This window comes from Nerophis lumbriciformis, linkage group LG31 (assembly GCF_033978685.3).
Source record: "Nerophis lumbriciformis linkage group LG31, RoL_Nlum_v2.1, whole genome shotgun sequence".
In the NCBI taxonomy this organism is placed as follows: domain Eukaryota; kingdom Metazoa; phylum Chordata; class Actinopteri; order Syngnathiformes; family Syngnathidae; genus Nerophis; species Nerophis lumbriciformis.
In genome coordinates this window covers 18534187-18547387 of record NC_084578.2, presented here as the reverse complement: position 1 = coordinate 18547387, position 13201 = coordinate 18534187, and the positions used below count along the sequence as shown (strand labels likewise).

General features: G+C 39.5%; 1 protein-coding gene across 2 annotated transcripts in view; it reads left to right on the top strand.

Moving 5' to 3' along the window:
* The window catches only part of lrp1bb (low density lipoprotein receptor-related protein 1Bb), a 1021613-nt gene that overhangs the window by 216927 nt on the left and 791485 nt on the right, over nucleotides 1–13201 (top strand). Inside the window, exon 2 of one of the 2 annotated variants that reach the window (XM_061926507.1) lies at nucleotides 10599–10721. The exons of the other annotated variant lie outside the window; for it this stretch is intronic. Within the exon in view, the coding sequence (XP_061782491.1) occupies nucleotides 10599–10721 (123 nt within the window). The remainder of the gene's footprint in view (nucleotides 1–10598; nucleotides 10722–13201) is intronic. 2 annotated transcript variants of the gene reach the window in all.

The window sequence follows — 13201 nt, the reverse complement described above, 5'->3', positions numbered from 1 at the left end:
CAGCCCCCCCCCCCCAAAAAAAAAAAAAAAAAAAAAAAGGAATGCCTCTCCCTTTCCCAACACTGATAAGGCAAGGAGGGGGGTGCATTTTCTTCACATTCCAATGTCAAAAACACTAAACAGACCTACAGTATGTAGACAAAGAGAAACTGGTATACAGAATATACAATGGAAAAGTACTATATGATCTAAACATGGCTAAGAATAAAATAAAGAAATAACTGTTAAACATATATGCATTCTCCACACAATCAACAGAGCAATAGGGAGGACACACAAACATGACACCAAACAATCCAAAAGCAGTCAAACAATAATGAATAATTTCAACAACAGTATCAATATTAGTAACAATTCCAACATAGCAGTGATTAGAAATCCCTCATTCACATTATCATTACAGCCATTTATAAAAAATAAAAACATATAGTTTAGTGTCACAGTGGCTTACACTTGCATTGCATCTCATAAGCTTGACAACACACTGTGTCCAATATTTTACACAAAGATAAAATAAGTCACATTTTTGTTTAATTTAATAGTTAAAACAAATCTAAATAATGGATCCCATATTCCAATATATGACTCATTACTATCTAAACTAAATGCAGTTTTTTCGACTGATATAATTTCCATATATTGTGTGTACCAGTCAGTATGAGTTGGACTACCAACATCTATCCATTGTTTTAATATTACCATTTTTGTTATGATGCATATTGAAAGAAATGCATGTTTACTCTTTGATGACACGTTAATAAATGAATGCAGATCACCAATAATACAAGTTTGCAATGTCATTGGGATGTTTATATTTAGGAATGTGATTGCTTCTTTTATTGTTTTCAACCATAACTCTTTTATTCTCTGACATTCCCACAATAAATGCACACGAGTTCCCTCAGCTGCCCGACACTACATAATTTGCTATCTAATGCACCAATTTTAAACAGCTGAGAAGATGTAAAATACAATTTAATCAAGAAATCATAAGCATTACTTTTTTGTTGAGTTTATTGATTATTGATTGGGCATACTAGCGTGTCAAATGAAAAGTAGCAACCATGCTGACATCCCAAATTTCTCGTAGATGTGGTCTTTTTTTTCACTCACTTGCTCCTTATTTGTTTCACCGTCACAAGCTCTGGAATTTGCATGCCCTTTACACGGCCCATTAATCGTTTTTTTTTTTTCATTTTATTTATTATGTTTCATGACCGTGAGAAGCCATAATGGAAATCAAAATTTGATGAATTGTCCAGCCCTACTTGAAATTGCTCCATCTCTTCCCATAAAAGGCTTGCCCTGGAGGTGTTTGGCCTGGTCCACGGGGGGCATCTGCAACTTTCAGCTCAGCTGAAGTTTGAGTGAGAGTGTCGATTTCAGAGCAGGGGTTCTTTTTTTGGGCCGTCGCCCTCTCAGTCCATGACGATGTAAAACACGCTTTACTATAGACCATGAACCTGTCACGGTGTTCCAGCAGTTTTCACTTCACAGCAGGCTTTAAGCCTCGGTGGCCTGGGTTGTTTCTGAACTTCCTAACAAATGGCCTTTCATGTGAGAGGGACATCGTGGGCCTTTTCCCAGGCAAAATGGTAACAGTTCCAAATCGTACTGTATTGATGATGATGATAGAATGTACCGTTGTTTGGAACGGGCTGCAAAACACTTTCCCAACTTGTGCAAATCTACAACTCTCTTTCTTTAATCTTGAACCCTGTCAATCATGTTTTTAATGTTGTCAAATGTGAGAAGTAATTATAAATTCAAGACTATCAATCAATCAATCAATGTTTATTTATATAGCCCTAAATCACAAGTGTCTCAAAGGGCTGCACAAGCCACAACGACATCCTCGGTACAAAGCCCACATAAGGGCAAGGAAAAACTCACCCCAGTGGGACGTCGATGTGAATGACTATGAGAAACCTTGGAGAGGACCGCATATGTGGGTAACCCCCCCCCCCCCCCCCTAGGGGAGACCGAATGCCATCCCGAGCGGAGACGGGTCAGCAGCGCAGAGATGTTCCCAGCCGATGCACAGGCGAGCGGTCCACCCCGGGTGCCGACTCTGGACAGCCAGCACTTCATCCATGGCCACCGGACCTGTGCCCCCCCTCCACAAGGAAGAGGGGAGCAGAGGAGAAAAGAAAAGAAACGGCAGATCAACTGGTCTAAAAGGAGGGTCTATTTAAAGGCTAGAGTATACAAATGAGTTTTAAGATGGGACTTAAATGTTTCTACTGAGGTAGCATCTCTAATTGTTACCGGGAGGGCATTCCATAGTGCTGGAGCCCGAATAGAAAACGCTCTGTAGCCCGCAGACTTTTTTCGGACTCTGGGAATCACTAATAAGCCGGAGTTCTTTGAACGCAGATTTCTTGCCGGGGCATATGGTACAATACAATCAGCAAGATAGGATGGAGCTAGACCGTGTAGTATTTTATACGTAAGTAGTAAAACCTTAAAGTCACATCTTAAGTGCACAGGAAGCCAGTGCAGGTGAGCCAGTATAGGCGTAATATGATCAAACTTTCTTGTTCTTGTCAAAAGTCTAACAGCCGCATTTTGTACCAATTGTAATCTTTTAATGCTAGACATAGAGAGACCCGAAAGTAATATGTTACAGTAGTCGAGACGAGACGTAACAAACGCATGAATAATGATCTCAGCGTCGCTAGTGGATAAAATAGAACAAATTTTAGCGATATTACGGAGATGAAAAAAGGCCGTTTTAGTAACACTCTTGATGTGTGACTCAAACGAGAGAGTTGGGTCGAAGATAATACCCAGATTCTTTACTGATTCGCCTTGTGTAATTGTTTGGTTGTCAAATGTTAAGGTGGTATTATTAAATAAATGTCAGTGTTTAGCAGGACCGATAATCAGCATTTCCGTTTTCTTGGCGTTGAGTTGCAAGAAGTTAGCGGACATCCATTGTTTAATTTCATTAAGACACGCCCATGGACGGGTACCAAGCCTAGGGATGGGTAACAATTGTGGTATTTTTATAGGTACCAACCGACATTAGTCAGTGCCAATGAGTGCCGATTCCTGTAAAATTAGACAAGACCCTATTTTGATACCTAGTTGGGATCTGATTGGGCACAAGCTCAAGCAATTGGCGGGGAAACAAGCACTCAGAGTAGACTCAGCCAGACTGCCTCTAGGTATTGTCGCACATTTCCATGCCAACAAAGCAAGCGCTCAAAAGTAAGGCCCTACTTTTCAAGGTAGCACAATGCTAACATACTTTGGATATGCCATATACATGCTACTGATTAGTGTTGGTGATTTTACAATAACGACACTTTCAAATTTGGCAATCAAACATTCAACTCTGATACTCAATACTTACAGGCAAGCATGTTTTAGGCCTGAACCAGGGGTGTCGAACGTACGGCCCAAGGGCCGGATCAGGCCCGCTAAATTTTTTATCCAGCCCGCGGGATGAGTTTGCTCAGTATAAAATTGAACCTGAATTTTTTGAATGAAAGAAACAGCTGCTCTAAATGTGTCCACTGGATGTCGCAATAGCAATTATTTGTATCAATGTAGATGATGTTACATACAGTGTACACAATGTACAAAATAAACTACATGATGTTTAGTGTTATGTATACAGAGGGAAGGAGACGGCACAGACATACACATACACTATATATATAAATAACAAATAATAATATTAATAACCAAGGGACTGGAGTGTGACTAAATCCAAGAGTGTATGGTGTGTGACTATGTGTGGAAATTAACTGCTGAGTGTTACCGTGAGTGTTGAGCGAGGAGAGGTGGAAGTCTGATAGGGGCAGAGCAGCCTCGTAGATCTGTGAGCAGGCAGGAAGTCGGGGGCTATAGCGAGGCGTCGAAGGTCCGTGTCCAGGCGGGAGTTCGAGATCCAAGAGGCAGCCAGGGAAGCGGAGGGAACGCGGGAAGACGAGACACACAGCTCGTAACGTGGGAACGAAGGCAGGCTGCAGGGAGGATGACAAGGAAGGACACGAGACAATTCAACACGACGGGGGAGAAACACAGAGAGAGAATGCATAGGGCTTGTTCAGTCGGCTTACTGTACTGGAACAGATGACTACGTTCTGGCGCGAGATAGCAGGTTGTGCAGGCTTATGAAGGCAGGTCCTCTGATCAGCCACAGGTGCGCTGATTGCTGGCGATCGATTGCAGCCACTTGCTGCCACCGGACTGACACGCGCCTGGCGCACACAGGAATGTGCACTGACGTGCGCCCGTCCGCGTCAGTTAGTAAATCAGTCGAGGGAAATGAGCAAACTACATAAGTAACATGTGGCGACTTGTCCAGGGTATACCCCGCCTTCCGCTCGATTGTAGCTGAGATAGGCTCCAGCGCCCCCCGCGACCCCAAAAGGGATAAGCGGTAGAAAATGGATGGTTGGATTATAATTTGATTTTGGTATATATTTTTTTATCTTGATAGATTGAACATTAACACCAATGATTTGACTAATGAACATTATCACATAATTTATTCAGAAAGTATAGATAACAACAAATAAAGATAGAATACTATTAACCGTGACATGTAAATGTAAAAAAAAAACATTATCATTTGAACATTTTCAGGATGTGCTTTTTCTATTTTTAAACAAATAAAAAATTCTGAAGTTGTCTTTATTTTTAAGTTATCGTGCCGTGATTTTACCAGTCTGGCCCACTTGGGAGTAAATTTTTCTCCATGTGGCCCCCGATCTAAAATGAGTCTGACACCCCATGCCTAAACAATAAGCAAGATTGGCACATTCAGCTAAATTGCAAAGACTACTTCCTAACTAAGGCAACATGCTTCAAACAAACTGAAATGAATGCATGCTTGCAAATGAGACTCAGTAAAATAAATCAAGCTATGTTAAATTAATGCATTTATTACCACATGCACATTCTCAAAAGTATTCGAATTTGGTACCGGTAAGTACCTATTTGCGGGTACTAGAAATTGCCGAAGTATTGGATTTAAATTTAAAGGTGCTCTCTGTTCATGACCATTCGTCCAAAATTCTGAACAAAGTCAATCTTTTTTTCCTAATAATTGTCAGAGAAATATATAGGCCTACTTTGTACACCATGCACAAATAATGATTTAAATAAATCAATTAAGGTCCCAAATAAATATGGCATTCATTCCCATATACGTAGCTGTAACTGTAAATATATATATATATACAAATATATACGTTTGACACAGCCCTTTTCCCTAATTAGTAATGACTATCATCTTTACCTCACACAGCTCTTTTGATCAGGGATAGTCAACTATTTGTTTGGGGGCCACAGTTTTAAAAAAGCTAAGGACCAGGGAGCCAGACTACTTCCTTTGCAAGTTCCTATATTTCTGAAAACCAGCGTCCTCTGCAGTGGACATTTGATGTTTGTCTGTCTTTTGTCAGCGTTACTAAATTTGAAAAAAAAAAAAAAAATACAATAAAATAGCTGTGTCCGTGCAACAGAAGCACTCTGCTGTTTTTAAGGACCGACTGCCGAAAAGCTAGTCAAATATCCTCTACATTAGGGAAGAGATTCACATAACACCATGACTGACAGGGGGAGTTAGACATTTTGCAAGGCAGTCTGCTGAAAATGATGGAAAGTGACACTCTACATGACGCTGTGGTGAAAGTTGGAATTGCCACAAAACACATTTTAAGTTATTCAACGCTCGACTGCCATCTGGCTGAAGTGGATATTGCACCGCCCTAATTCGTCACGTTTCATGTGTTGGTTAAACCGGGATTAATGGGGCCTTATGAATCCCCTTTCTACTATGACAACTTAATCATTTTTGAGGAATCCGCTGCAAAGATGTTAGTCTCTTCCAAATTTTCTTAAACTCAATTCGCAGGCCGGATTTGGCCCCTGGTCTGCCAGTTGAAGAGCCTTGCTGTAGATGATATACACTATATTGCCAAAATTATTTGGCCACCTGCCTTGACTCACATGTGAACTTGAATTGTCATCCCATTCCTAACCCATAGGGTTCAATATGATGTCGGTCCAGCTTTTGCAGCTATTACAGCTTCAACTCTTCTGGGAAGGCTGTCCACAAGGTTGCAGAGTGTTTTTATAGGAATTTTCGACCATTCTTCGAAAAGCGCATTGGTGAGGTCACACACATATGTTGGTCGAGAAGGCCTGGTTCTAAGTCTCCATTCTAATTTATCCCAAATGTGTTCAATCGGGTTCAGGTCAGGACTCTGTGCAGGCCAGTCAGGCCCTGTTCCAAACGGTTCCCACAAGGTTGGGAGCATGGAAATGTCCAAAATGTTTTGGTATCCTGGAGCATTCAAAGTTCCTTTTAATTGGAACTAAGGGGCCAAGCCCAACTCCTGAAAACCAACCCCACACCATAATTCCTACTCCACCAAATTTGACACTCGGCACAATGCAGTCCGAAATGTACCGTTCTCCTGGCAACCTCCAAACCCGGACTCGTCCATCAGATTGTCGGAAGGAAAAGTGTCTCCAGAGAACGCTCTAGAGTCCAGTGGCGACGTGCTTTACACCACTGCATCCGACGCTTTGCATTGGACTTGGTGATGTGTGGCTTAGATGCTGCTGCTCGGCCATGGAAACCCATTCCTTGAAGCTCTCTGCGTACTGTACGTGGGCTAATTGGAAGGTCACATGAAGTTTGGAGCTCTGTAGCAACTGACTGTGCAGAAAGTCTTTGAACTATGCGCTTCAGTATACGCTGACCCCTCTCTGTTAGTTTACGTGGCCTACCACCTGGTGGCTGAGTTGCTGTTGTTCCCAAACTCTTCCATTTTCTTATAATAAAGTTGACTTCGGAATATTTAGGAGCAAAGACATTTCACGACTGGATTTGTTGCACAGGTGACATCCTATGACAGTTCCATGCTGGAAATCACTGAGCTCCTCTTTCACAAATGTTTGTAGAAACAGTCTCCATGCCTAAGTGCTTGGCTTTATACACCTGTGGCCGGGCCAAGTGATTAGGACACCTGATTCTCGTCATTTGGACAGGTGGGCAAATACTTTTGGCAATATAGTGTAGTGTTGCCGTAACTCTAACAATTGGTTGGCAGTTCAGGAAACGTCTTTCATGGAGTAAAACAAAACCACTCGATATGCACTGCTGCAAGGCATGCGAGCTAGTCAAGCTCTGGAAGCGAAGGAAACAATTTCTGTTTTCCCACCCGGAAATATGTCTTTGTTACTGGGAGAATTCGGCACACTTCAAAAGACCGATGGCTTTAATGAGCCCGGGTGCTGTGCCAGTGGTGGCTGTCGGGTGACAGGAGTGAAGCTCATGATAATGTGTTGGGCTCACTGCCACTTTGTTCCAACTTTTATGGAAATGGATATTTTCCTTTATCCCTCACTGGAAGTGCTTTTGTTTGTTTTAGCTCTTCCCTTTGTCACGGTTTTTTTTTTTCTGCCTTCTTCAGCTATTTGAATATAAATAATGTGCCTTTATGTTTTTTTTTTCCCCCCTACTTCAAATACAACGGAATCGGGAGGAGAACCGACAGAGCATACTTTCTCTCACTTATGTATTTTCTAACACCGGCTGCTGTCCAAGGGAGGCTGCATGGGAAAGATGAAATGAAATAGGAGGCCATTTGGCTGACACATATTTGGCCCGCCAGCTCTCAAGGTGAAGTGGCATAAAAGAAGGCAGAGCATCAATAGGTAAAAGGGCTGCTCTGAGGTCTCTTTCAAGGTTTCCGTCACTAGATAGGGAATGACCCCCGTGCCACGATGCCTGCTTACAATGGTAATCAATTCAGCTTTAAAAGGTGCAGCCGACACTCCTTGGAAGACTTCAGCAAACTGCCTCTGCCAGTCTCAAACCTGGCATATGTTCACTGATGCCTTCATAGAGGTTTTAAACAATAATGGAATTGACATATTGCGGCGCTTTCGTTGCGTTCGATGCTCTGCAGATGTTCATTGCATAAAAGTGCCATCGTCAAAAACGTGTCGACATGTGTCTGACGACAAAATGACACGTGCGATGGTTGTTCGAGACGTCGCAATATCGTGTGGCCCAAAGTGTATTCAATCACTGCGCTATTTATTGCTACTGATATGTTTGCATCCGTGCGGAATATGCTTACTTAAAAGAGCACACATTGAACAGCAAGCCAGTCAGTGTGATAATGTAAACACATGGATTGTGTTTCATACACATGACACATGTTTGTGTCCATGCTATTCTACTGTATAATAACCAGCCATAAACCAATTTCTACTGCAATACATTGTTTTAAATTTTGACCAGGGCCTAGACTTTTTGTGGCTCTAAACAATGTTGTTTGTGGCCCCATTTCGGTTTTTAATATGACTTATATTTAATTTAATATTTATTTAATCGCTCACCCATGCGGATTGGACACTGGCCGAGAGTTGGTGGGCGGCCGAGGGTGGAGTCGGCTCTCTTGGTTGCTTTGTTGGGTCTGCTCCTGTCTCTGGCCATGCTCCCCCCCACCCCAGCCGACGATGGCGTGGTACGCCGCAGAGATCATGATATATATATATATATATATATATATATATATATATATATATATATGTATATATATATATATATATATATATGTATATATGTGTATATATATATATATATATGTATATATGTGTATATATATATATATATATATATATATGTATGTATATATGTGTATGTATATATATATTTATATATATATATATATATGTATATATGTGTGTATATATATATATATATATATATATATATATATATATATATATATATATGTATATATATGTATATATATATATACATACATATATATGTGTATATATATGTATATGTATATATATATATATATATATATATATATATATGTATGTATATGTGTATATATATGTGTATGTATATATATATATATATATATATTTATACATATATGTATATATATATATATATATATATATATATATATATGTATGTATTTATGTATATGTGCATATATATATATATATATATATATATACATATATGTATATAGATATAGATATATATATATACAAATATATATGTATATGTATATATACACATATATATGTATATGTATATATATATATATATATGTATAAATGTATATATATATATATATATATATATATATATATATATATATATATATATATATATATATAACATGCTTATGTTGATACTAGTTAATAATAATACTGATTTTTTTTTTTATACACAAACACATTTTCTTTTAGCCTTTTTAAAGAAAAACATGCAAATTATACCATGACATCATGATGACCACGGCCCCACCGCCAAAGGTATATAAGCAATCCGGTGGAAACCCTGCAACTGCATGGACGTTTTTATACGATGGGCCGGTTGTAAGCATGGCATTAATTTATTTGTATTTCTCATGAATTAGTAAAATAGATAGATAGATAGATGGATAGATAGTACTTTATTGATTCATTCAGGAGAGTTCCATCAGGAAAATTAAGATGCTGGTAGACAAAATTAAAAATGCCCTCTTGTAAAAGGTGAAACGAGTCCTTGAATATTTACAAGTAGCCCTGATTTAAATAGTAAAATTGCAGATGTGTTACATCAGTGGGAAAAAAGGAGAGTGCGATGAATGAAGTGTTTGACCTTTTCCGATCGGTCCCCCGGGTAGTGAATTTGCTGCAGGGTGCCGGGGAAATGAGCGGCAGCACGTTGTGGCACGTATCAGTCCCACCATTTAAGTGCTGCACACCAAATCTCCCACATGATCCACTCCATTCCCTGATGGCATCAAAACACTTTTGTCGGGGAAAAAAAATAAAAAGGCTCAGAATGGAGAGATGATGTTCGAGCTCTATTCGGTTAAGTGCATAAATAAATTATTATGTTTTGTTTTCCTCTTGAGGAAAAGTATTTGACATGACATCATTTTTTTTTTTTTTTTTTTGTAAAACCTTGTCTCATTCTTGGGGAACATCAAGCTCAAGTTCTGACAGCTACCGGCGGCAAACATGTCAACACTTTGATGGATACTTGCCATAATGAAAGGCCACTATGACTCTTAAGTCGACTGAGCTTTTTTCTGCACTCCCCCATCCCTTCCGTCAAATCAAAGTACGAGAGCAAGGAAGGCAGAGGGATAAAGGAAATTTTGTCGAAACTGCTTTGTAATACTTTACTCAAGCGAAGGACGTTGCGTCTTGGTTAGAGGAGCTGTCACAATCACATTTCCTGCACCGCGTCTGAGTCCGTCACCTTTTAAAAAGCGGTTTAATCTGGGCCAATAAAAATGCATGGCCGTCTGCTCCACTTCACGGCGCACTCCGACTCCATTGATGGATGACATCGCATTCACGCAATCAAGGCACATATTCCTATTAAAATACCTTTGGTTGTGCTTGTTAATTCACCGTGGTGATTGGCGGTGTCACCTTCCCTCCCCTGCAACAAAAGGTTGCAGAGCAGGACCAGGTGACGCCGCATTCCTCTCCACTCGCCATCATCTTCATCCCGTGCTTAAAATGTGACCCACTTTCACTTGTATCATCTCATGCTACATTCTACCTGTTTCTCTCTCCACCCCTCTCCTTGTTCCATCCAGAAGCCATCTTATGTGATGTAGGGGAGTTTCACTGTCACGATCAGGAAACCTGCATTCCCGAGGCCTGGCTTTGTGATGGCGAACCCGACTGCCCCGATGCCTCGGATGAAAGTGACAGGACTTGTAAGTCAGTCATTCCATCCATTCTTCACGCCCGATGCCCTGCAACCTTTTTACAGGACACGTTAACACACAAACCAAAACTGTTTTTCCGACATCAAATTGCTCGTTCATCACGGTTGAAGGGGTTTTAAGGGTCTCGCTTGTAATGTTTGGACATATTTGCATTTTCAATCAGCATTTTTAACCTCCTAACAGAAACGAGATGGATACAAATAGTGTCATTTCAATAGTATTTTTGACACTGTACTTTTGGTACTCATTGTACGCTGAAAACACACCTATTATTTTTTTATTTCAATCTACATTTAAACAATTGGTTTACTGTTGTTTTCAGGAATGTTGATTGAATGCATGTTTTTGTCTAAGCCAGTTCGTAGGAACCCTAGGGCAGTGGTTCTCAAATGGGGGTACGCTTGAAGGTATGCCAAGGGGTACGTGAGATTTTTTTTAAATGTCTGTCAAAAACATACTTGCCAACCCTCCCGAAATTCAGCGCCTCTCCCGAAAACCTCCCGGGACAAATTTTCTCCCGAAAATCTCCCGAAATTCAGGCGGACCTGAGTGACGTGTCGACAGCCTGTTTTCATGTCCGCTTTCCCACAATATAAACAGCGTGCCTGCCCAATCACGTTATAACTGTAGAATGATACAGGGCGAGTTCTTGGTTTCTTATGTGGGTTTATTGTTAGGCAGTTTCATTAACGTCCTCCCAGCGTGGCAACAACACACAACAACAGCAGTCACGTTTTTGTCTACCGTAAAGCAGTTCGTCTGCCGTAAACAGCAATGTTAAACAGGACAATACTGCCATCTACTGTACATGCATATGTGACATTAACATCTAGGGCTTTTAGAGAGTGCAGTGCACAACTGCGCACACAACAAGGAGACGAAGCAGAATGCATTATCAGAGAGGGTGTTCAGCATGGTTAGAAAAATAGTGACAGAGAATAGAACAAGGATGGACAATTCAACCCTTAACTCAACAATGAGTAGATGAGTGTTGTGTGTGTATATGTGTAAATAAATGAACACTGAAATTCAAGTATTTCTCTTATTTATATATATATATATATATATATATATATATATATATATATATATATATATATATATATATATATATATATATTTATTTGTATTATTTATAAGTATTTTATATATATATATATATATATATATATATATATATATATATATATATATATATATATATATATATATATATGGAATACTTGACTTGGTGAATTCTAGCTGTAAATATACTCCTCCCCTCTTAACCACGCCCCCAACCCCGCCCCGACCACACACCCCACCTCCCGAAATCGAAGGTCTCAAGGTTGGCAAGTATGGTCAAAAAGAACTGTGAAAAGAAATGCAACAATGCAATATTCAGTGTTGACAGCTAGATTTTTTGTGGACATGTTCCATAAATATTGATGTTAAAGATTTCTTTTTTTGTGAAGAAATGTTTAGAATTAAGTTCATGAATTCAGATGGATCTCTATTACAATCCCCAAAGAGGGCACTTTAAGTTAATGATTAATTCTATGTGTAGAAATCTTTATTTATAATTGAATCACTTGTTTATTTTTCAACAAGTTTTTAGTTATTTTTATATCTTTTTTTCCAAATAGTTCAGGAAAGACCACAACAAATGAGCAATATTTTGCACTGTTATACAATTTAATAAATCAGAAACTGATGACATAGTGCTGTATTTTACTTTTTTATCTCTTTTTTTTCAACCAAAAATGCTTTGCTCTGATTAGGAGGTACTTTAATTAAAACAATTTTCACAGGGGGTATATCACTGAAAAAAGGTTGAGAACCACTGCCCTAGGGGTTCGGTGAGTCGGCCTCAGGGGTTCGGCGGAGGTCAAGACACACCCGACTCATCGTGTGAATAAAAACTTCTCCTATTGGCGTATTGTGGATACGGTAAAAGCAGAAGTCACACTGATTTGCAGGTGTGTAATTTGTTGTGAGTTCATGCAAGGTGATGTTCATGCACGGTTCATTTTGTGCACCAGTAAAAAAAAACAACATAACTTTGTCTTGAATTTGAAAAAAAAAAATAAAAAATTAAAAATCACTAAAGAAGGGTTCGGTGACCGCACATATGAAACTTGTGGGGTTCGGTACCTCCAACAAGGTTAAGAACCACTGGTCTAAGCTTATTTGACATTGCTTAAACTAGGGTTACGTATGACAATTTAAAAATGCATTTACAACACAGTAACACTTTAGTATGGGGAACATATTATTAAGTACTTATTAATGCCTTATTCTGCATGGCCTTATTATACAATAGAGATGCGCTGATAGGCAATTATTTCATCCGCAACCGCATCACAAAAGTCGTCAACCATCCGTCATCCACCCGAACTAACATTTAATCAAAACCGCACCCGCCCGCCATCCGCCACCCGCCCGTTGTTATATGTCTAATATAGACGATGCAAGGCATTAGTGAGGTT